Source organism: Eublepharis macularius, chromosome 11 (genome assembly GCF_028583425.1).
Source record: "Eublepharis macularius isolate TG4126 chromosome 11, MPM_Emac_v1.0, whole genome shotgun sequence".
Classification (NCBI taxonomy): Eukaryota; Metazoa; Chordata; class Lepidosauria; order Squamata; family Eublepharidae; genus Eublepharis; species Eublepharis macularius.
Window position 1 is genome coordinate 37378689 of NC_072800.1, and position 24533 is coordinate 37403221.

A 24533-nucleotide genomic window follows, 5' to 3' on the forward strand; every position below is an offset into this window, starting at 1 on the left:
CAGTCTTCACTATGGTAAACAGTCTTATCAGACTTTCTGCAAACGATGCAAAATTGAATTATTCAAAAAGGCTTTTTACTCAAATGGGAGGGCTGTATTGTAGGGATGGGGTCTCAGATGCTTTGCTAATGAGTTAGGGATCATAGACTTTACCACTATGTTGTATTACATATCTGTGGAAATGTATTTGGTATACTGTATGGAAATGTACTTGATACTGATTATACTAAGCTCGTACTGTATAATTCGCCTTGCGTCTCAGTGAGAAAGGCGGACTATAAATGACATACATACATACATACAGCTATCACTGTTCCTTGAAAAGTGTGATCTGGTCATGGCAGTCCATGCCGTGATCACATCCAGCTTATATTACTGCAGTGCACTTTATGTGGGGCCTTAAAGACTGTCCAAAAACTTCAGTTCAAAATATGGCAGCCAGGTTTCTATCTGGGTGAGATACAAGCATTGTATAATCCCTGGGTTAGAAGATATGCACTGATTGCCTATCAATTACCAGGTGCAATTCTAAGTGCTAGTAGTACTTACCTTTAAGGCCTAAATGGCTTGGTACCAGGGTACTTGAAGAACTGCTGCATTCCATACTCTTCAACCTGCCAGTTAAGGTTTTCATCTGTAGTGTTATTTCTAGCGTACCCTTCCCAATGGAATGGTGGCTGGCGACTAGAAATCAGTCCTTCTCAGTGGTGGTAACCTTCACTATGAAGCTTGCCTGATGCCTACCTTACTGGCTTTTAGGCTCCAGGCCAAAACTTTTTTATTCATCTTTGGTTTTAATTGAGTTTTTAAAAAATGTTTACCCCGATCTCTCTCTTTTTTTCTTTTAATGCTTTTATGCCTGCTTTAATGGTGATTTTAGTTGCTGTTTTAAAATACTGCTGATGGTTAATATTGGTTTAGTTTTTCAAGTTTTGTTTATACATGTTGTATTATTTAAGTTGTTTTTAGATTTATAGTATACATCAAGAACACTGTAATGGTTTCAAGTAAATGTGTGCATGTATCTTTAAATGCTTGGTGTGAGATAGGTGAAGAGTGGGGGGTGAGAGAGAGGGATGAGTGAGTGATATGATTGGTTGATGACTGAGAGTGTGGGCGGAGTGAATGCAGTTTGAGACTGAGAGTGGAGAGCAAAAGTTTGAGTCAGAAGAAAGCAGGCTAGCTGTGTGCTGCCTGAGTATGTTGAAATATTTCTGAGAGAAATATAACCTGTGTGGAACCTGAACTGAGCATGTTTGTGAAAGAACACTCAGTTAGAGAAAGAGAGGCTAGCTGTGTGCTGCCTGAGGAGTTTTAAGCATTTCTGTGAGAGAAATATTGAGTTAGAGAAAGAGGCTAACTGTGTGTGAAGCCTTAGACGAGATCTGTGTGAATGAGTTTATAGGAAGTAACTTTAAGAACCGAGAACTACTTTTATGAAAAAGTAAAAAAATAAAAGTTTATTTTGTTTTTGTTATATCCCAGAGTAGCTGTCATTGCTATATCCCATTCCTATCCTCAGGGCCACATAGAACCACAAAGGAGCCTGACGCTTAGGTATGTTACCAAATGGAAAATTTAAATAAAATATCTTGGAATATAATATTCCTGGTGGCAGCAATCTACCCAGAGGGTGTAAGGGAAAAATTAAAGGTAAAATCTACCCAAGAGAAGCAAGGGTCATAACAAACACCCAATGCTTAAAAACAATATGAAACACAGCTAATATTGGAAGTGGCATATTAGCATTTGGACTTTAGGAAGGCTTATTGATAATACTATTTGATTTGTATTAGGCACACAGAAAACGGCATCACCGGGCAAAGGAAAATAACCAGTAAATTAGTAAGGCTAGCTCTATTCCAGCTAAGTGAGGGAGAATGCAAATGACTGTTAAACTCTTTACCATCATCATCATCATCAGCCTGCCTTTGCTACTGAGATCCAAGGTGGATTACATACTGCAAGTGAATACAATATAATCAATAGCTAGAACATTCACAGAGCAAACCTATATGATTGACAGTTAGGTCATTCAATGAAAACAGATATCAGTTAAGATACACTACATCTTTCTAAAGAGTCCCTTATTGAAATATTTTCTCTGCATACTAGCTAAGAAGTCCTGCTGAACAGTTCATTAACATACTAGTATATTTTTATCTTGGGGAACCAAATAGTAGGCTTTTTTTAAAAAAAAAAAGTTTGGTTGTAGGTATTACTGTGTGTAGGCTGTTGAAAAGCAGCTGAATGAATTTGTGGATTAGCTCAGGGCATTGTTAGTTCATGGCACTGTGGTGGAAAGTTATTACAAGAGGAATTTGTGGATAAGGGTCTGCCAGTAAAAACTAGGACTACCAACATTTAATTGAGTGTCCATTGATCAAAGACCTTTTAAATTATTTTTAAAAGTGCCTCTTAATCTTAATAAATTAATTTTATAAGAGGTATTTCACTTGTCTCCTTTCCTTTCCCTTCTGAATTGGTGCCTGCCTTTTCCCCCTTTCTCCCCCTCACCCCGAACCACCACTTGCATAACAGAATGGGAGGAAAGATGCAGACTTAAAGCTTCCTAGCAAGCCAGCACCAGTGCTGGGTCTCACCTCACCTTTTGGAGGGTTTGAATAAATCATTAAAAATAACCCCAGAATGTGTGGCCTAATCCTCAAGGCAAAACTTGCACACTGGGTACTTCCCTGCAGAGTGTGAGGCTGCAGAGTTTTGGTGTTGCTGTTTTAGGAGAGAACCGTGTAAAAATCAGTGGGAGTTATTTCCCCATAGCTTGCTCTAGAAAGCATGTCCTATTTTCTTCATAACTATTTGTTTTATTTATTTACATCATTTATAGTGTGCCTTTCTCACTGAGACTCAAGGCAGATTGCACAGTGTGAGTCAGTAAAATGAGTATCAAAGACATTTCAATATACGTGTAATGGTTGTATACATGCAATTTTGCAAGAGAGAGAGACAAAGAAAGAATTAAATATGTTGAAAGAGAACATAAGCTAATTCCATCACTGATATATTAAACAACATAGGAATGACCCAGTAGGATCACACTTACAGCAATTGTAGTAAAGTCTGTGGTCCCTCCTCATTTTTTTACTGATGGGTTCCCTATCCCTTTACTGATAGATCTCTTGAGACTGCTTCCTTACAGTACAGCCCTCCCATCTGAGCATGTCCATATGACTAGGGATAATGGTGAGAAGTCCCAACCAAATCTAAGGCAATTATGAACTTTAAAACAACTGTAACTTCAAGTAAAGCTAGGCTATCCTAATTAAAACATCATTTAGGAAGTTTGTGTTTTCACATTTTCTTTATACCCTTGCTCAGCCTTAAAACTTAAAATGTGCTCCAATTAAAAGGCGCCACTCCAATTAAAAGGAGATATTCTCAGAGTCATTGGTGGCAGCAGGTTGGACCCAGTTTGTTTTTAGCACCCTTGGGGAGTAAGGGGAAGGGCCTGCATCTGACTTTTTGGAAAGGGCAAGCTGGTATAGGTGGGATCCGTGTGTGAGTGGATCCAATCTGGTGGTTAGGAAGTGAAATACTATTTGTAACCGCATACCTTAAAAGGAATTTAAATCACAAATTTAAAGTTTTACGTGCCTCATCCAGGGCTTCTCCTGTGACTATCTGGAGACCCGTGTTGCTGTTCTGTTCTTTCAAAACCACCTGTATACAAATAAATTTTCTTTGTTGTTTTGTTGAACCTCCTGCTTCAGGTGCAGTACAAAAATTACCTCATAACCATGGATGCAAAGCCTTTACACTTGCTACCACAAGAACATCTAATTTGAAATGGGGAAGGTTCTCATTTCAAATAAGTCTAGTTCCCCAAAATTATAGGAGGCAGTGTGGATCCACACAGCTGGAAAAAAAAAGCTTCTCACATGAACCCAAAGCCATGGGTAGAGAAGGATAGTCAAAATACCAAACCACACAGGAACACATTTACTTGGGATGTACACATGAAGCAGCCTTATACTGAATCAGACACTTGGTCTCAGATCATAGAATCACAGAGTTGGAAGGGTCTTTACAGGCCTTCTAGCCCAACCCCCTGCCCAGTGCAGGAACACAGATCAAGGTTTTTCATAACACCTATTACCTGATGCTAAGGATTGAACCTTGGAGTTTCTACATGTAAAATAGATGCTCTACCATTCAGCCATGGTCCCTCATAATATAAAGAGAAATCCTATCTGGATGGTGGCATCTGATGAATTATAGCATACTAGTAACAAAGCCCGTTGTGGGGAAAAATACAACAGGCTCTAGAAAGGGGAAAGAAACCAGGCAGACATTCCCCTCCTCCGTCACTGATCCCGGACGGATGAAGGTGGGGGTGGGTGGGCATGGCCACCTCCTCTGTTCCTGATCCTGGCTGGGTGAAGGGGGGGGGGCAGGCATTACCTACTGCTCCACTCTTGATCCCAGCTTGGTGAAGGGGGGCAGACATTTCCTCCTGCTCCACTACTGATCCCAGCTGAGTGATGGTGGGGGGGTGGGCATTGCCACCTGCTCCACTCCTGATCCTAGCTGGGTGAAGGCAGAGGGCGGGTATTGCCATCTGCGCCACACCTGATCCCAGCTGTGTAAATGGTGGGTGGGCATTGCCACCTGCTCTGCGCCTGATCTCAGCTGGGTGAAGACAGGGGATGGGCATTGCCACCCACTTTGCTCCTGATCCCTGCTGGGTTAAGACAGGGGTCGGGTATTGCCACCTGCTCCGCTCCTTATCCCAGCTGGATGAAGATGGGATGCAGGCATTGCTCCCTCTCTGCTCCTGATCTCAGCTGGGTGAAGGTGGGGGGAGGGCTTTGCCACCTGCTTCGCTCCTGATCCCCCAGCTGGGTGAAGGCGGGGGGAGACTATTGCCACCTGCTCCACTCCTGATCCCAGCTGGCTGAAGGTGGGGGGAGGGCACTGCTGCCTGCTCCACACCTGATTCTGGCCTGGGCTTCCTACCATAGTGCACTCTCTGGAGGTCTGGCTACCTCATCTGGGCTTCCCTCCACAGCAGTGCCCTCTGGAGGCGCACCAGGGTAGATAGTGAGTTGTCTTGAATACGTTTAGCCTTTTATATAGTAGGATTTCCAGTTTTCTTTTGGAAAAAAATTAGCTGTATCCCCCCCGCCCCTTCTTCCTTTAAAAGAAATGCTTTCACATTTCTAGGTGCTAAACCATAAAGCCAGTCTCATACTTGTGTTGCTCGTGATCCAAGCATGTGTGATACATGCAACTTACACTGCATATACATTTTAATGTGCAATACTAGTGCTATGTGAGCATGTTCAGTTTTTCAGATCTAGCTCAAAATAACTCTCACAAAGGAGTAATCATTTTGTTTGAAAATACTGTGTATGTGATGTTACTAACAATACTCAATTTTTTAATAATTCTAGGGGAAGATGGAGCAGGTAAAACTAGTTTAATAGGAAAACTTCAAGGAATTGAAGAATATAAGAAAGGAAGAGGAATGGAATATTTGTACTTAAATGTACATGATGAAGACAGAGATGGTAAGTACTTTTAATAACTGATCAGTAACCTTGTCTCTTAATCCTGTCTTTTACCGGAAAACATTTTTACTACTCAGTTACCAGATGTCCTCAGCTGCTATAACTTATTTCTTACAACCATCTTTATTCCTTGTTCCTTGCCGCAAAGAAAACGTTTGTTCAGATGCATGTTCTTAGTCAAGGAGTTTTCACTTCTGATCATAAGGAACCACAAACCAGAGTATCACTACAGTCTCTGGTACATATGTTAAGCTATGAGATACAAGAACTGTAAATGAGCTCCTCTGTGGATCCCACTTACTTTTCCATGAACTGAAATCTACTCAGATTGATGGTTTGGAGTTCTCTCATTGGAGCTGACCTGGAAGAGACTTAGGGCCTAGCTATAGATAGATGTGTCATGAGCCCGTAACAAAAATTCTGCCAAGAAAATGTCATGATGCAACGTCCCCCCCCCATGGGTCACTAATGACTCGGTGCTTGCACAGGGGACTATCTTTACCTTTAACTTATTCAAATAACATTTGATAAGTGATAGCAACTTATTTTAGCAACAAACGCTTCCTGTTTAGCTTGTACCAGCAGCTGTACAAAGACTGATCTTTTAATGATCTTTGAGTGTTCAGAAGTATCCCCTAAGTGCATCATGTTTTTGAAAAAATTGGTACAATGGTACTTTTTGATGTTTTCTATTATCCGTAGATTGATTGCTTGAAACTATTACTCCATCAAAATATTGGTGTTCTTACGTCTGACAATTTATAATTTTCCAGTATGCTATATCAAGTCTATCACAACTGAATTTATTTATGCTATTATCATAACAGGCCAACAGGGGAGATTTTATTTTTGCTGCTTACTCTTTTACAAGTGGATAAATTGAATGTTTATTTATGGCATATTTTATGCTCAACATTACTTGAGCTAGTAAATGCCTTAGGATGGCAAGATCGAAGACCTGTTCCAAAAGCAAGATGAATAATTGCTGCAATAGTAAACTGACTGGCCCCAGTGTTCCTGATGAAAACTTTAAAACCATATAAACGGGTATGTGTTGGGTGGGGGGGGTTGTATAGCTACTTAAGGAACTACACTGATGTACAGGAAAATGGCTTTATAAACTAATCGAAAGAAACCCACCCCAGTTATTCACTCTGAAAAGGGTTAAATAAGGTTCAGAAGAAATGGAATGTTGAGGGCAGCTGAGTGTCAATTAAATGGGAGATGGGAAGAAGAAATCAGCCTGTGAAGCCCCTGAGAGCTTAGCCAGTACTGAAGAAGATCTTGAGAAGTGGGATGAGATTTCCAAATTGTTCTTGTCTCCTGCAGTGCCTCATGTTCCCCCAGCTACTTGTCTTAATATTTCTAAATATTTTCAAGCACCTTGATCACCATTTTAAATTATTTTTAAGCTCTGATTTAAATCAAACAAGTGGATTCTCCAGTATCACTTTGGTATATGTTATTGCATGGTTCTAAAAAGTGATAAACATTTTTCACAATCCCTGTATGTTTTTTTTTCCTCTTTGCGAAAAATTTAGGATGACATTCTGTTTCAGGGAAATACTTGTTTAGACTGCATCCCCATGAGGGCATATTTTCATGGCAGCAGCTGCAAGCAGTATGATAACAGCATTCCTACACACCTGTTTCTGAGCTGCTCACAGCCATCCCCACCAACTCTACTTCTCCATCTTTCCTATTGTGCCTGCACAGAAGTGCAGGCATGATGGTAATTTTGCTGGAAAGTGCCCCCTCTTTTCTCTCACTTTCCCCTTTTCTTCTGAGCTGTACTGTAACATTATGGTGTACTTGTACTTGGTCAGTGAAAGAGGGAAAACCCTTTAAAAGGCTGAAAAGGAGAGTGATGAAGTGTAGCTCCCCCCCTCCCCCTGCTTAGTGGCTATAGGGAAGTGTCCAGATAGAGGCTCCTCCTGAAACTTCTGTGAAATTGTGCATGGGGTTGAGAGTGGGCATAGAGAACTTTTCTCCCTCTTCTGGAAAACTAGAACTCAAAGGTATCCAATGAAGCTGATAGGCAGTATATTCAGGACAGACAAAAGGAAATACTGCTTTACTCATTGAGTTATTAAAATGTGGAATTTGCTGCCGGAGGATATAGTGATGGCCATAGGCATAAATGGTTTTAAAAGGGGGTTAAACAGATTCATGGAGGATAGGTTTGTCATTGGCTACTGCTGTGAAATGTTTTATATGTTCTGTAGGAGAATGTCACATTACTAATGTGATCATAACAAGCAATTAATATTCTATTACAACCAGTTTATCTTTTAATATGAAGTCAATCTGATTTAATTAGTATCTATGTCTGTTCTAAATATTGATATTCGGTATCACTTTAAGAAGCTGTTTGTAACCCCCCAAAGACATTGCGAGAATTAGTAAGGGTTACAGCAGACACTGTTGGAAATGTCCAAGCAAGGATGCAATATTTTATCATATGTAAAAGACCTGTAAGAAAACGCGAAAATATTGGATAAAGATACATGAAGAGATGCAGAAGATTCTCAAACTTAGATTTGAATTAAATCTGAAAAATATGCTCTTAAATATCCTACCAACTAATGTTAGAAAAGAACAGGGAGATCTTTTCTATTACATGGTTATAGCAGCAAGAGTATTATTTGTAGTTCGGAGAAGTGAAACTAACCAAGGAAAGGGAAGGAGAGGGAAGGAGAACTAGTATGCAACTATGTTTAGGTATATCAAATTTTGAATATATTCCTTTATTAGTTTAATGTAAGTTTGTTGTGCTTGTACAAGTCTTAAAACAATTTTATATGTACTGTTTATATGAGATTGTACAAGTCTGAACTCAATTTTCAATCTAGTATTTGTATAATCTTTTATTATGCACTTTCTATTTTCACATTTTTTAAAATAAAATATTTTTAAAAAATAAAAATAAAAGAAGCTGTAAAGCATCCATATTTGACTCTAAAGTATTTGACTCCTATACTTGTGTTCCCTATCACATTAATATGGTTTCATACATACTATAGTGATGATGAACTGTGGCAAAAGAATCAATTAATAAACACCAACTAAGCCTGGGTTTTTTTCTCCTTACAGATCAGACAAGGTGTAATGTCTGGATCTTGGATGGAGACCTGTATCATAAAGGTCTCCTTAAATTTGCAATGGAAGCCAGCTCTCTAAAGGACACTCTAGTTATGCTGGTAGTGGACATGTCTAAGCCATGGACTGCTTTGGACTCTTTACAGAAATGGGCAAGTGTTGTAAGAGAGCATATTGACAAATTAAAAATTCCTCCTGAAGAAATGAAAGAAATGGAACAAAAGAGTGAGTATTTAAATAGTTTGGAAACTTGGATTGCTGTTGGGAGGAAAAATTCCTCTTTGTGTAAATGCTCTCTTTTTGTCATGAGTATGTCATACCCTGGTATTATCAAGTCCTAGCATTAAAGGAAGTGTAATGAAAGCATATCTTTCTCAGTCATCTGATTAGTTATACTTAACATTTGTCAAGCCTTATTTAAAAGCTTTAAAAAGACATTCTGTAACCCATTTAGATTTTCATGATGATATAGCTGTACCCAGTACATAACTTTATTCTCAAGATCTGTCTTTAATCATACAGTTTAGCATGTAATAATGGTGCTAAGTACATTGTAAAGCATATGATGATTTGTGCCTGTAAAATGAAATGTGTGGTGTGGTGTTATAGTTCCTGTTGGGTTAGGAACGAGGAGATCTGAGTTTAAATCCCCACTCTGCCATGAAGCCTGCTGGATTGCACTGGGCCAGTCTCACTCTCAGCCTAGTCTGCATCACAGAGTTGTTGTGATAATAGTATCTAAACTGCTAAATACAAAGATTATTGAAAGTAGTTCATTACACCTATCCAGCTCCAGTGTATGCACAGATCTACTAGTAGCTTCTGTACCGACTTCCAAGTTAGGCATGTTTCCTCATGGACGATACTGGTTCTAAAGTGAATGGAGAAATCTTTTCTTGTGTACCACCTCATGTCACTCCTATTATAACCTCTTCTAGCAAATTTGTAGCTGATGTTCAGATAAAAGTATTGGTCCTGCTTTTCCTCAGTAGTTTCATAGTCCTCCAATATAGACAGAAATGCACAGTGAAGCTATAAAGTATAAGGTGGTAAATAATGAAACAAGATTAAATTTGTGAAACGATCGGTATATCTGGGAAGGGTATGTGTGAAGAAATACGATGTTGCCAATCAACAGACAGCACCTGCTTCTGTTGAGTGTGCCAGAGCATTCTTGGTTCTTTCTAGTAATGGGTTGAGGGAGGGCAGAGTGACAGTTTCCTTAGATATTCAACTGTCTAATAGGGAGAGCACTGAATTGATTCCAAAGGAGCACTTATTTCCAACACTTTTCAGCAGGCTTTGAAAGTTCAGTGGGGCCAGCAGTCCTGATAATCAGCTGTAGGACAGGACCAGTTTTCCAAAAACAGAATGTTCTATCCCTTTTTAATGACGAAAGCTGGAATTCCTCTTCCTCTTCAGCCTTTGGTGCACCTTGGCTACAGTTAGGATGATAGAAGCTATAGTACCACCTGGCTTCACTTACCAGATGCACTTTAGTTCAGCCTGTGACCCTTTCTACCTGTTTGCCTGGATAACTTAGGCCACTTCTATGTGAGAGTGGAAAAAGGCATAGGGAAGCTGCAGCAAGTAGGGTGGTAGTGGGCAGGGACTTCATCACACACCCTGTTCTTGTACTGCTTACTGCTGTCCCTGCCCCTTGCAATCCATTGTATTGGCACAGAAGCATCAGATGTGTAGTGCACCCCCCCCCCCATCACAGCTGAGTCATGATGCTCAAAGGTTCTCCCCACCACTGCACCTTGTTAATTTGTTTTATTATTTGTATATTGATTTTAGTTTTTGTTTTTATCAATTTTAACTGTTCACTGCCCAGAGCCCCTGGGATGGGCGGTATATAAATTGAATAAATAAATAAATAAATAAATAAAGCACCACAGCTCAGCAGGGAGAAAGGTTTTTAAAGAGAGAGGTAATGCAAAGTTCAGCTCTGGCATTTTGAAGCTCTGCACCTCCCCAGATTGGCTGCAGGCAGAGCACCCATACTGGTGCTCTGCCCATAGTCACTCCACAGTTTGCCCTTTGAGTTGGGTCAAAAGAATTCTGGCAGGGTTCATCATCGTGTCTTCTGTGAAATAAGGTCTGCTCTGGGCAATAGCGTGTGCTCTGAAGGCTCTGGTTTGCCTAGTGGAAGGCAAGAATGTTCAGATATTCACAGACAATACGACTGCCATGCATTACTTGAACAGACTGGGGGGCACAACTTCCGTGGTTCTCTCCCAGGAACCCTCACCAATATGGGAATGGGCTATCCAGCATCAAGTCAGTCTCTTTGCCATACACTTAGCAGGCTAAGACAATGTTCTGGCTGATGCACCGAGTCGGTCCAAATCCCAAAACTACAAATAGTCCATCCTCATGGACTCCCTCCACCCTGTTTTTGCAATGCGGGGGCATACTACCATAGATCTGTTTGCCACAGACCTCAACAGGAATGTGCTCAATATTGCTCAAGGGCTGGGAAGGGGAAGGTTTCTCTCAGAGATTCCTTGGTTGGGTACCCTCCTGTATGCAATCCCTCTTCTACCTCTTACGACCTTGACACTCAGCAAGATGATAAGGGAAGGTTCCTCAACAATCGTAATAGCCATTTACTGTCTGAGGCAAGCCTGATTTGCCACTCTGTTCCAAGTGGCGCAGGGCAGAATCTGCCAGTTTCCCCTAACACCACACCTGCTACAGGTCAATGTGGTTCTCCGCCATGACCTGAGCACTCTGAAACTGACAGCCTGGTTCAGATCCCCTAGATTTTTTTCTTCTCCAGTCCAAAAGGTCCTGTTGCAGGCTAGGAAACCATCCACCAGGAAATCCTGTCTAGCCAAATGGAAAAGATTTTCTCTTTGGGCTGCAGACAACAACTTGAACCCTGTCTCTGCCTCATCGTCATCTGTTTTGCACTATTTGGTCCAGCTAAGGGACCAAGATTTGTCTAATTCCTCCATTAAAGTTCACCTAGTGGCCATTTCAACCTACTATGACGACATAAATGGGAAATCTCTTTCTGTCCAGCCACAATACAAGTCCTTCCTCAGAGGTTTAGCAAACCTATATCCTCCAGCATCCAGGCAAACTCCCAGCGGTGTCTCTCCTTGGTTCTCACTTCAATCATGCATAAACCCATATTGATCCATGCTTCAGTAACGTAAAGGCTAGGGTACTATAATGTACTCTACATGGGGCTGCCCTTGAAAGTGATCCTGAAGCTGCAACTGAATAAAATATGGCAGCCTGTGTTTTTATCAGGGGCAGCAAGCAGAACATACCACTTTTGTTCTAAGGACCCTTCTCTGGCTGACATTAGTTTCCAGGTCCAGTTCAAGGTGGTGTTCATTTTTCTTCATGACTTAGGAGTCGGACCCAGGTAGCTGAAGGAATTCCTTTCCCTGCATGTTCCCATGTGGTAGCTTTGTTCTTCCCAGCCAGGTCTATTGTCACTACCCACTTCTTATCTCAGGTGCTTTCTGCGACAGCCAGTACTCAGGCTCTTTCAGTGGCTGTCTCATGCCTCAAATAACCTCCCAGAAAAAATTAGGGGGGCTTCTACCCTCCTGGTTTTCCAGTGAGGCTGCAAAATAGAGCTGTTCTGGAGAGCTTCTGGGGCAGCCTGAGCAAAGTGGGGGTGCTCTGCTTTGTGGAATATAAGTTTTTGAATATTGGTTTTTAATAATTTTATATTGGTGATTTTAATGTTTGTTTTGTTTTTATATTGTTGTTACCCGCCTTGGTTAATTGGTTACTGGGAGGAAAAGCAACCAAGATCTGCTTGTTTAGAATTCCTATCATGTAATATGTTAGCTTTCTTTTGCTCCTTGAAATATTCAGCACTGCTGAAAATGTTGTCTTTATCACAACTTTGGGCATATTGGCATTAAATCAGAAATTGACTAAGATTTTAGTGGCATATTGTAATTTGAAACTCAGGCACACGTATCAGGTAATCACTTAATTTTCAGAAAATTCTCCATTGCCTAATCTAAATGAAAGAACATTAGTTCCTGTAGCCCTTTCCATTAGAGATCTTCTAAGGCTTAATTTGAGATCTATATATTTGTACATCTTTTTCTAGTAACTAAGTTACAGTGTAATCTGTTGCACAGTGCAGAAGTATGTTAAAGCTTGCTGCATACATTCAGGGAAAATTAAGCAACACAAAACTAAGGTAATAGAGTGGACTGTACCACTTCAGAGTGCCACTTGAGGATCCTGTTTTTAAAATCTTCTGGCAAATAAGAAAATCAGAACAAGAAGCAAAGTGAGGTGACAGAACCTTTTCCCTTGCTGTGCTAGTCTTCTCCTTGTATAGTTTCTTCTGTGAAAGGAACATTCAAAGCTGGGATCCTTCACTTTCTGCTACTACATTGCCACATCATTCTCCAGTGTGTGGTATGAGAACTGTGTTACATGCTGAGTTTCTATCCCAGTACCTACAAACATTATCTAGTTCTTTTTTCAAATTATTCCTATTGTTTTTGACAAAACACCAGTTTTTTTGTGGTAGGGTATGAGCTTTTGTAAGGCACAGCTCACTAATTCAGATATCTGTAAGCTGTGGCTCACGAAAGCACATACCCTACCACAAATTTTGTTAGTCATATAGGTGCTACTGCACCCTTGCTCTTTTCTACTGCTACAGACAGACTAACACAGCTACCCATCTTGATCCACCAGGTTTTTTGCTATTGAAAAAGGAAGGAGAAGTTCTCTTTGACGACCAGAAAAGGCTACAATGAGAATCATGGGACTTACGTGTACTAAAGCCATGTGGGGTGGGGACTGTACTGAGGAAGAGAATTGTTTGAGTAAAAGAGCTGGTCGTATCCATCTGCAGTGCTTTCTGTCTACTTTGTTGCACCTCTGATTAAGTACTGATTCTTTGTTTACTTAGAAAAGATCAGAGAACATGAAACTAGTAAAGCTGTATAATAATGTTATGTTAGTACAAGGTACCTCAACAATAGGGTAACACAGTTAAAGGGGCATGATCCAATTTTTCTTTTCTCCACCCCTCCCCCAGTGGTAAGAGACTTTCAAGAATACACAGAACCAGGAGAAGACTTTCCAGCTTCTCCACAGAGAAGAAATACGTCACTACAAGAAGACAAAGATGACAGCGTCATTTTACCACTCGGTGCAGATACACTAACATGTAACTTAGGCATTCCTGTAGTAGTAGTTTGTACGAAGGTACGTTTCAGGTGGCTTTTTGCATATCCTTAAAAGGTAATGTTAATGGAACAAAATTAGAAAATTGCAAGTATTGATAATTATTCTCCATATTTTGCTCTCTTCTCCATATCCTGGAAATAATTTTTTCTTGGAAAAAGGATTTGCATTAAATTTTGTTAGAGCCTGTTACACTTTAGATATAACACCTTCTGCCTTGTACTCAACAGCTAATCTATTTTGTGTTTATATCTCTTGGTTTTAAAATAGTGACATCGTAAAATCTTAAAGACTAGTCAAGATCCAAAAAGCCACATGACTCATTCTGTCCACTCAAGGAAGTACTGTGCTTTGAGTTTCTCAAACAGCAATATCACATGACAAGGCACTTTTGAAACTCATGGCATTAATGTTATGATGTGGGGGGGGGCATGCTGTTTCCAGCGGGGGTGGAGACAAATGCCCCTGGACTCACCCACATTCTTGGATGTGTCTAAAGTAGTTCTTTGAATCGTGGCTGTTATAAATACATTTAATGGAAGAAAAAAACTGCCTCCTAGATGCAGTATCTAGACCTCTCATATAGATACCTGAAAGTCTGTGCACAGGATGTAATAGCGTAACACAAAGATTATGTATTTTCTATTGAATTTAGCCCCTTTAAAATTTGGTTTGGGACTGTATTTTTGGACTGTTCCAAAGACTTAATTGGACTTGAATTATTAAACCTAGGAGCAGGTTTCTTTTAAAAGATGCCGATGATGGGAATAACTTTTACAGCATATAGATTAGTTCTGGTTAAGGGCAATCAGTGTCCACTGGAGGAAGGCAAGTTATTACCTGTGGGATAATCAAGAGCATCACTGTTGACTTGAGAGAATTAAGTTATTAAATATAAAACACTACCTACTGTTTTCAGAGAGTAAGAGTTTCTAGAATTGCCATGAAGATAGGTTGTGCAAGTACAATATTGATCAAAATGCCTCTTTACTTTGCAGTGTGATGCCATTAGTCTTCTGGAAAAAGAACACGATTACAGAGATGAGCACTTTGACTTCATTCAGTCACATATCCGGAGATTTTGTTTACAGTGTATCCTTTAAAAATGTAAATGTTTAATTAACGTTTGACCTAGATGCAAGTAATCTGCATATCCTCATGACTGGCTGGATAGCTTTTAGCTAGTCCTCACTGGCCCTTAAGTTTTTATGAGACATCTGGATGATGATATGAGGCTAAACAAAAAATAAAAGCTGCAAAATAATTAAATAAATAAAACGTGTGCGCTTATGTTTTGGAATTCAAAGGATTAAATGTGTCAAGAGCTTGGGCATTTCCAGTAGGATATGACTTTTGTTTTCATGGAACTGCAGGTTCTTGTACCTTATTACAGACTGCCTTGAAATTACTACCATTTCAAAAATGGCCTGAAGATCCGCTGTTTGAGAAACGCAAGTCAGAAGCCCCCTTGAATGGGTGGAACTTGTGTTGTACATTTTCACTAATTGTTACATTCAAAGTTAGTTTGACAAAGTATGTATGAGGCTACTCAGTCAATATGAATATTGTCTTAGCAGTATTTCTTCCAAGGAACTCAAGATGACCATATGAGAGATATGCACCTTTCCATGTCACTGGGAACTGGGGCAACACCTAGTTTTTTTTAGAAGTGCTGATATTTCACACCTGGTAACTTAAATACCTGCAGCTGAACTTTCCATATGTGCACATGGCAACATGCATACACTTTCCTACATGGAAGTGATATTTGTGTAATAAACCTGTCATATTAACCATAACTTGTTTTATTCGAAATTGCTGTTTTTATATAAAATGTTTGAGACATTTGAACTAATTTACCTTCTCATAACAAAGTTTAGGTCAAAATTTGGCTCCCTGTTTAATGTTGATCCTTTGAGGGGAAATTTTAACCAGAATAAATCAAAGGTAAAATGTATACAGTTAAAATGTAAGAAAGTAATACTTTCAATTCTTTTTTTAAAGTGTTGAATGTTACCCCCCCCCAAAAAATTGCTGAGTTCTTCTGACTGCCAGTGCTAAATGAATGAACATTGTATGTTTTCTTTGACAAGTAATTCAGATGGTGCAGCACTTATTTACACTTCAGTAAAGGAAAATAAGAATATTGATTTTGTGTATAAATATATTGTCCAGAAATTATATGGCTTTCCTTTCAACATACCCGCTGTTGTTGTGGAAAAGGATGCAGTATTTATGTAAGTTGGCCTTCTTTAGGAATGTTTTACATTATAAATAGGTACTATTTTCTTCCATCATCATCATCATTATTATTTAAGAACACTGCTTGCACTTCACTGCATCTAACTCACAATATGAGTTTTAGGAATTTTACATTTATGGATTGATGACCTGATCATTTTAAAACTTATAAAGAATATTCCTGATTTAAATAGTGGAAGCATTTTTGTACAGAAGGAGACTGGGTAGAAAGTGAACCAGATCTTGAATAAGGAGAAACTAAAGATGAATGAGAATGAATTGACAGTGTCTATTTGCCTTCAGTCCTGCAGGATGGGACAATGAAAAGAAGATAGGAATATTACATGAGAACTTTCAGACATTAAAAGCAGGAGACAATTTTGAAGATACCATAACAAAGCCACCTGTTAGAAAGGTAACTACCTTTTACTGTGTGATTAGAAGACATTTCTCATGGTGACATCCGGTTCTAGCATACTGTTACAAATTCTATGAAGCTGCAGCATGCAGTCCTCTCTTTACTTGTGCACCCATAGCTGTAGAGGCTTTTGGGCGGGGGGCATCGTTAAGTATATATGGAAGTAAGTGCCAAAGTTCCAGTGAAATTAATGAGACTAGTTCAGTTACATTTATTTCAGGACATCGGTATACCATTTTCTGTTTGTCTATTCACGTGCAAAATGAGGTGGTAGGTAGAAAGAATAGTCTGCAAAAATCTGAAATAACATCAAAAAGGGGGAAGGGAAAAACTCCAACCAACCCCAAAAGACTGAAAACAAAATGAATTTGGGGTGGTATAAATGTATGTAAGCATTGATCTACAAATCCAATACATTCTAAGATATATGAATGTCCTTTAGCAAAATACACATAATACATAAAACTCTCGTACCTAGCAATCCAAAAATAAAAGACCAAACACATTTTGACAAAGATGTCTTCATCAGTTGTCAACCATAAAAATGATTTTGAAAAGCTATACCTGATTCTTATGTTGAAATTACATATCAAACATACGAACTATTTTAGACAGTATGACTGAAATAAAACATCGATGTAACACATTGTGCATCTCTTGTTGGGCCAAGCAAATAAATGCGTTTCATGTGAGAAGTTGACAAAGTAGCACCATAGCTTGCAGCATTGGGAGCTCAGCTCACTGAGCACTGCAGCAATACTTTGCAGAGGATTATATTGCCGCTTTTATCAGGATAGCTCTTGTTGCTAGATGCATTTTATTGTTGCGGCAAGAAGCAATTAATTAGCACAAAGTTGTACAGTGGCCGTAAATCAGATATCATTCTAAAGGAATCCCAATACTGGCACAAAACACTAGACACTTAATTCAAAGTAAGTTGTTAGCACAAGGTTTCCACTTTGAAACGTCACAAGAGGATACACCTAACTCATGTGCCCTGGGCAGACTGCTATAACAGTGTCGGTAGTGTACCATCACAATTTACATGCATCTTCCAAACTGGGGAAGCCCCACAGTAGTCTTCAGCTTTCATATGGGATGGTATAAGCTATTCACTAGGAACTAGGTTTTAGGAAGAATGAAAAACATGATTAAAATCTCTGGTGATTTAAATAAGGAGAAATGTAAGGTTGTGTTTTCAGTTTGTTCTTGCCTGTTGGTTGACATATGGGACAAATGCACTAGTTGTATTTCATAGCTAACTTAAGCATGTTTATTTATTTCTTATACACACACTTGTTTACCTTTTAACTACAAAAAAGATTTCAAATCAGCTAAAACATCTAACAAAATAAATCAAACGAAAGCAGCAGCAGTAGTGTCCATTTTGCTAATTCAAAGGCCTGAGAAATATGACAACATCTGTTTGAACACAAGAGGAGTCCTGCTGGGTCTGAATTGCCTAGCACTGTATTTCCAACTGTAGCCTGCCTGATTCTTCCTGGAATCCCATAAGCAGGACACGAAGAAATGGTGCTGGGCTGCTTCCACTTAAGACAGTTGTCCTATGGAGAGTCTCTGCCTTCTAATGTTGAAATGTTTTGATTATCATCTACTTGTTCTGGGAAACCCAGATTATTCTAAAAAAAAATTCTTGGACACTTCTTTTAAATGCTTTTGTTTTTCTTATTACAGTTTGTACATGAGAAAGAGATAGTAGCAGAAGATGACCAAGTATTTCTTATGAAGCAGCAGGTAATGAGCAATTTGTATACACTCGCTTTTTCGTTAAAACTCTAATGGATTGAATTAGACATTTGGAATGTATAGTCAACTCTATCAAAATCCTCAAAATGTATATTCTATTTTGTTTTGCAGTCTTTGTTAGCAAAACAACCACCTACTGCAGCTGGAAGACCAGTGGTTAGTAATAAATATTAAGCCTTAAACAGTATATTCAGTTCTGGATTAATAGATCAAAGTTGGTTTGGGGAGGATTGAAGGCAGATTTGGGTTTCCGTTTTTTGTAACATGTGAAATGGCCATGATCAACAGATTGCATTTCAGCAATGCTGTATGTTTACAAAAACTATAAATGAAAAGTAAAATACAAAAAAATACTTTTTACTTGTAAACTAATATGACATAATTGAAGTTTATGTTGGGAGGGGGGAGAATAGTGTGGGGCTAATTGATAAGTAGGTCCTACAAAGAGTTTGCTTAGAAAAGAGGGTCCTACTTTAAGTTTGAGAATCACTGCTCTGTGATTCTCACAAGTAACATTTACTTTGAATTAAAAGAGCTATTTTTTGTTTAAAAACTTCTTGTTATGAGTGTATCGTGTAACTTTAATGTATGATTTTTTTGGTTTGAGAGGAATAGTATTTAGCTTCAGTACTTCACTCTCTTCAAATTCCATACAGGATACTTCACCAAGAGTTCCGGGAGGATCCCCAAGGACACCAAACAGATCAGTAACCTCCAATGTTGCCAGTGTTACTCCCATCCCTGCTGGATCCAAAAAAATTGATCCTAGTATGAAAGGTAAAATGCTACAAGAATACAGAGTCTTATGATCTTCCAGTGGTAGATGTAGCTTTTACTGCTCCTTCTCAAAAATGTTTGTTCCTTTCTGTCTGGCATGTAACTTGCTAAATATGTTAATTTCCGACTAAGAAGAGATTGCTCAAGTTTCAGTCAGCTGAGAGCTGTCATAATTTTGAAACAATGAAACAGAATTTCTTTCCAAATTAGGAACTGTCTTTGTGAATTAGATGAAATTCAATAATTTGGTATTTATGAGTATGACCGTATATGAGGAGAAACATTTGATGGTTGATTACAATCATCACTACATAAGAACATAAGAGAAGCCATATTGGATCAGGCCAATGGCCCATCTAGTCCAACACTCTGTGTCACCCAGTGGCCAAAAAACCAGGTGTCATCAGGAGGTCTGCCAGTGGGGAAGGGACACTAGAAGCCCTCCCACTGATTGCCCCCACCCCCAAACACCAAGAATACAGAGCATCACTGTCCTAGACAGAGAGTTCCATCTATACCTTGTGGCTAATAGCCACTGATGTACCTCTGCTCCATATGTTTATCCAATCCCCTCTTGAAGCTGTCTATGCTTGAAGCTGCCACCACTTCCTGTGGCAGTGAACTCCATGTGTTAATCACTCTTTGGGAGAAGAAGTACTTCCTTTTATCCGTTCTAACCAGACTGCTCAGCAATTTGAGTGCCCTCGAGTTCTTGTATTATGAGAAAGGGAGAAAAATACTTCTTTCTCTACCTTCTCTATCCCATGCATAATCTTGTAAACCTCTATTATGTCACCCTTCAGTTGTCATTTCTCCAAGCTAAAGAGCCCCAAGCGCTTTAACCTTTCTTCATAGGGGAAGTGTTCCATCCCTTTAATCATTCTAGTTGCCCTTTTCTGCTCTTTTTCGAGTGCTATAATATTTTTTTTGAGGTGTGGTGACCAGAATTGTACACAGTATTCCAAATGAGGCCGTACCATTGATTCATACAGGAGCATTATGATACTAGCTAATTTGTTTTCAATTCCCTTCCTAATAATCACCAGCATAGCGTTGGCCTTTTTTATTGCTGTCGCACACTGTATCAACATTTTCAGTGAGTTATCTACCACCACTCCAAGATCTCTCTTGGTCAGTCTCTGTCAGTTTGGACCCCATCATTGTGTATTTATATTTGGGCTTTTTGGCCCCAATGTGCATTACTTTGCACTTGGCCACGTTGAACCTCATTTGCCACATTGATTCCCACTCGCTCAGCCTCGACAGATCCCTTTGGAGTGCCTCACAATCCTCCTTGGTTCTCACCATCCTGAACAATTTAGTGTCATCCACAAATTTAGCCACTTCACAGATTACTCCCAACTCCAAATCATTAATGAACAAGTTAAAAGCACCGGACCCAATACTGAGCCCTGTGGTACCCCACTGCTTATCACCCTCCACTGTGAATATTGCCCATTTATACTCACTCTGTTTCCTATTCATTAGCCAGTTTTTGATCCACACGAGGACTTGTCCTTTTACCCCATTACTATTGAGCTTACTTAGCACTATGTAGTTTTTAGTGGGGGAAAGCCACTCTGGTTCTAAAGTACTGATTCATCTTTTATAGTACACTTTGTGGTATGCTTGCCGTGTACATTACACCTGTAAGAGAGAAAAATGGCCTAAATATAATGGGCTTAAAAAAAAATGTATTGAATGTTATCATGTTGTCAACACAGTTGGAAAAACACGTTTGTTTACTACTTTTTAGCTGGGGCTACAAGTGAAGGAGTTCTGGCCAACTTCTTCAACAGTTTGCTGAGTAAGAAAACTGGCTCACCAGGGGGACCTGGTGGTAGTGTTGGTAGTCCTGGAGGAGTAGGGGTCACTGGAGGTGGTGGTGGTAGCAACTTGCCACCATCAGCAAAAAAGTCAGGTAAGAGCTTTTTTGTTGCTATTGGATTGAATAGGGAAAAACAGGATAATTTGCAATTACATATGGTTTTGTTTTGAACAAACAAGTTCATGTTATTAAATATAAAGTATCAAAAAAAGGCTCTTTGATGTTTAGTTACTATTTAGCAGTTGTAGTCTTTGTTGTTCTTATTTCCCCATCATTGTATCATAACAGTTGGAAGGGATCCAGGGATCCAGTCTACAGATTATTGTGCATGCTAGATTACATGCTACTTTATGTATTTCACATTGCTGTGCATGAGGATGTCTGAATACCAGGAATGAGGGCTGTTCTTTCTTCCCTTTAATGGTATCAGTTAGCTTTTGAATGGGAAAGACAAGAGTTGGATTCAGTTCCACCATTTTGCCAAACATTTGATATGTGCTGTCTAAGGAATTTGGGGATATACATAACTTGATCCATGAACTACTATGTAAAAATCCTGGGAGCAGGAGTGGGGCTTCCTATTGTTGGATCAGGATGCAGCCTGATGTAAACTACACTGTATCTAAAATGTCTGACAGCAGGGGTCCATAAATGTTGCCAGTCATAAGCTCTGACCACCGTCCCCCTCTCTCTTTCCCCCCAGTTATTAAAAATTTAACAGTGTTAGGTGGGTAGCTGTATTGGTCTGTAGTAGAAGAGCAAGATTGGGTCCAGTAGATTTCCAGCATCAGATCCAAAGAGGAGGAGGAGTAGGTTTATCAGATCCAGAGTTTATCAGAGTAGTGGGAGTATCAGATCCAAAGAGGAGGAGGAGTGGGTTTTACAGAGTTTTGAGAGAAATGTTTCTTTAGTTGGCCTTCTCTCTCATACTAATTCATAAAGGATTCAGTGGGAAACTCCGAAGGACTGGAGCTGGAAGCCACATTTTGATAGGCATGATGTTGCCATCTTGGCTGGGAACTGAAGGAATGAAACACGGGCTCTCCACTGCAGCACATTAAGTGGAATTCTGGATGGATTTCTGGCAGAGACAAGTACAAGGCACAACAGGCAGAGAGCCGCAACCCTAAAATGCTGCCTGGCTTCTCCCCTCCTCCCCCTTTAACAATAGTCAAATTTAAAACATGCAAACTTTTCAATGTGCTTAATTTACTAACCATAATACTAAACTAGTTTGGTGTTGTGTGCACTAAACAAAACACACTACTACTGAAAACTGTGTGTGCAGGGCAGATCCCAACACGGCATATGCCAATGTGTTACAGACACATGTGGAAGGGGAACTTTTCTCCCAGCAGCAGCCCTTGGCGCACTTAACAGCACAGGTTCCTTTGCTTGCTTTTGGTGCCTGAGTTGCAGACTTACTTAGCAAAGTCACTTCCTTGTGTAATGTGTCCCAAGATATTTGGTAGGTGTGTTATTTTTGCATTGTAATGCTTCAAAAGATGCAGCTCTTATAGTAGTGAATAAGGGTAAAGAAACTACACACTGCCTCAGCAAATGTGTGTTTCCTAGTTTGCTGAGTCCACTCAAAATCAGGTGTGTTAGGCATCTGTAGAGAAGAATCACTACATGTGGGGAATATACCCCCCCCCCCCACTGGGCATGCTTTAGGTCTCAGATGATCTAAAGAAAGAAGAAGCTTTAAAAGGTTTCTGAGTGGAGATGAATAGCAAAGAATAATGGGGTGGTTGCACGTGTCTTTAACTCTCAAGTACACCACCCTCTGATCCAGCATCAGCATTGCAAGACAAACACAGGATAAGAAACTCTGATCTTAAGGCAGCGCTGCAGGTTGGTGAGACAGGTACTTGGAATCTAGCATTTACAAATGTGCTACCTGTGAAAGCATAAGGGAAACTGCTTGCTTTGAAAAAATGCGGTAGGGGAAAAAACATAAGCTTCCTATTTGGAAAGAGATTTTGCTGTCGGTCTACATTCAAGCAAGTGAGCCTTCCGTGTGCATTCCTTGTCCTACAAGAGGACTGCCACACCTCTGAAGATGGAGGAGCTATCTCTATATTTAGTTTTATAATGGTGTGTATTTCTAAAATTATGTTGATAATGTTATATTTAGAAATATTGCATACAATTTTAAACAAGAGAATACCTTGTGTATGGTATGTTAACCGACAACCAGATCTCTTGGTTGCAGTCAGTCTCTCTCTCTCTCTCTCTCTCTCTCTCTCTCTCTCTCTCTCTCTCCCTACCTCCCTACCTACCTACCTGGGTCTGTCCAATGGGTCTTACTCCCAGCAAAGCTTCTTTAGAATTGTGCTGTTAATCACACTTCAGACATATTTCTGAATACATTTTGAGTTTGACACTTCTGTGTTATGTCTTATGGAGAATACAAATGCACAGCTTGTACTTCATGGTGAATATTAAGTATACCATTTGTAGTTGCCTTATTGTTGAAACAAATTGTATTTATTTTAGTTTGAAAATGCACAACTCATAGCAAAGTTTTAATGTTAATTTTATGTAGGCCAGAAGCCTGTCTTAACAGATGTTCAAGCTGAATTGGACAGAATGTCACGAAAACCAGATCTGGCCTCTCCAACATCCCCTACAGAAGGTGAAGCATCTTGAAGACACCAAATATAGCCATGTATTCAATTTTTTGGGATAATTTAAACTTGCCTCTGCCTCTTCCTTCAGTGACTGGGACTAGGAAGGTGAAACACTTTCAGAGAAGGACAAGCAGTTGATGTCTTTTGTGTTGCCCAACTTTGTAAAAGGGAACTGTACAAATGGAAAATTATATCACGTCGTGTAAGACTGCTGTTCACAGTATAATGTGGCATACAGGAGTATCTTAATGCCTGGATTTTGTTTAAAAGTCACTGTAATTCTGTAAAATCAAAACTGTCCACTTAATAATTTGTAATGCAGAAAGCTGCTTGAAGAATTGGAAAGCTGATATGCAACACAGGCGGGCACTTAATTTATATCGATCTTTTTAGTTTGATGCCATTTTACAGATTAACCTCAAAGGGGAGGATTTGCTAGTTTTGTGGGAAAGCAATCAATCGTTGTTCTTTTGTGCACCATCAATAAACTAACTCAAAATAAAACTTAACACCTCATTTGGAATATGACTACAAACTATCCTGAATTCATTATTTGGATGAAATCATCAGAACAATTTGTTACACTCTTGAGGACCCCCTAGTCAGCCTCAGAGTACTTTTTAAACTCTTGAGCTTAATGAATAAACATGGGACACCAAAAAAGCCATTTGGGAAATGTAATAAGGGGGATGTTCCTGTATGGGAAATTTGTGAAAAACGCCAAAGAACATATGCCTTTCTCGTGTGGTTATATTAAGAAAGCAACAAAAGTTGCCTTCAGAGTGTACAGGATAATGGTCTTGAGAGATTTCTTTATATGTAGATCAGCCTTATTTATATACTGTTTGGGGGGTAGATAATAGAATCTGTAATCCCTTAATAAACTATTTATTCACAGCATATGGATCTAAATAGATCCTCAGTGCACTTAAAGCACACAGAATATTTTGCTTCTGTCAAAGGCAGCATTTGTTTCAATCATGCCTTTTTAATAAGTTGCCTTCTAGGCTAGTTCAGCAGATTTGCCAATCCTGGAAGACAGTTATTAATGGTTT

At 39.4% G+C, this 24533-nt stretch overlaps 1 protein-coding gene across 1 annotated transcript in view; it reads left to right on the plus strand.

The window, feature by feature from the left end:
• Positions 1-24006, plus strand: part of DYNC1LI1 (dynein cytoplasmic 1 light intermediate chain 1) — a 30978-nt gene extending 6972 nt beyond the window's left edge. Inside the window, exons 3-13 of the mRNA XM_054992026.1 lie at positions 5415-5531; positions 8625-8855; positions 13666-13835; positions 14813-14906; positions 15916-16051; positions 16359-16470; positions 18169-18228; positions 18352-18396; positions 18897-19017; positions 20774-20938; positions 23394-24006. Of these exons, the coding sequence (XP_054848001.1) occupies positions 5415-5531; positions 8625-8855; positions 13666-13835; positions 14813-14906; positions 15916-16051; positions 16359-16470; positions 18169-18228; positions 18352-18396; positions 18897-19017; positions 20774-20938; positions 23394-23497 (1355 nt within the window). The 3' untranslated portion in view covers positions 23498-24006. The remainder of the gene's footprint in view (positions 1-5414; positions 5532-8624; positions 8856-13665; positions 13836-14812; positions 14907-15915; positions 16052-16358; positions 16471-18168; positions 18229-18351; positions 18397-18896; positions 19018-20773; positions 20939-23393) is intronic.
• The last annotated feature ends 527 nt before the right edge of the window (positions 24007-24533 follow it).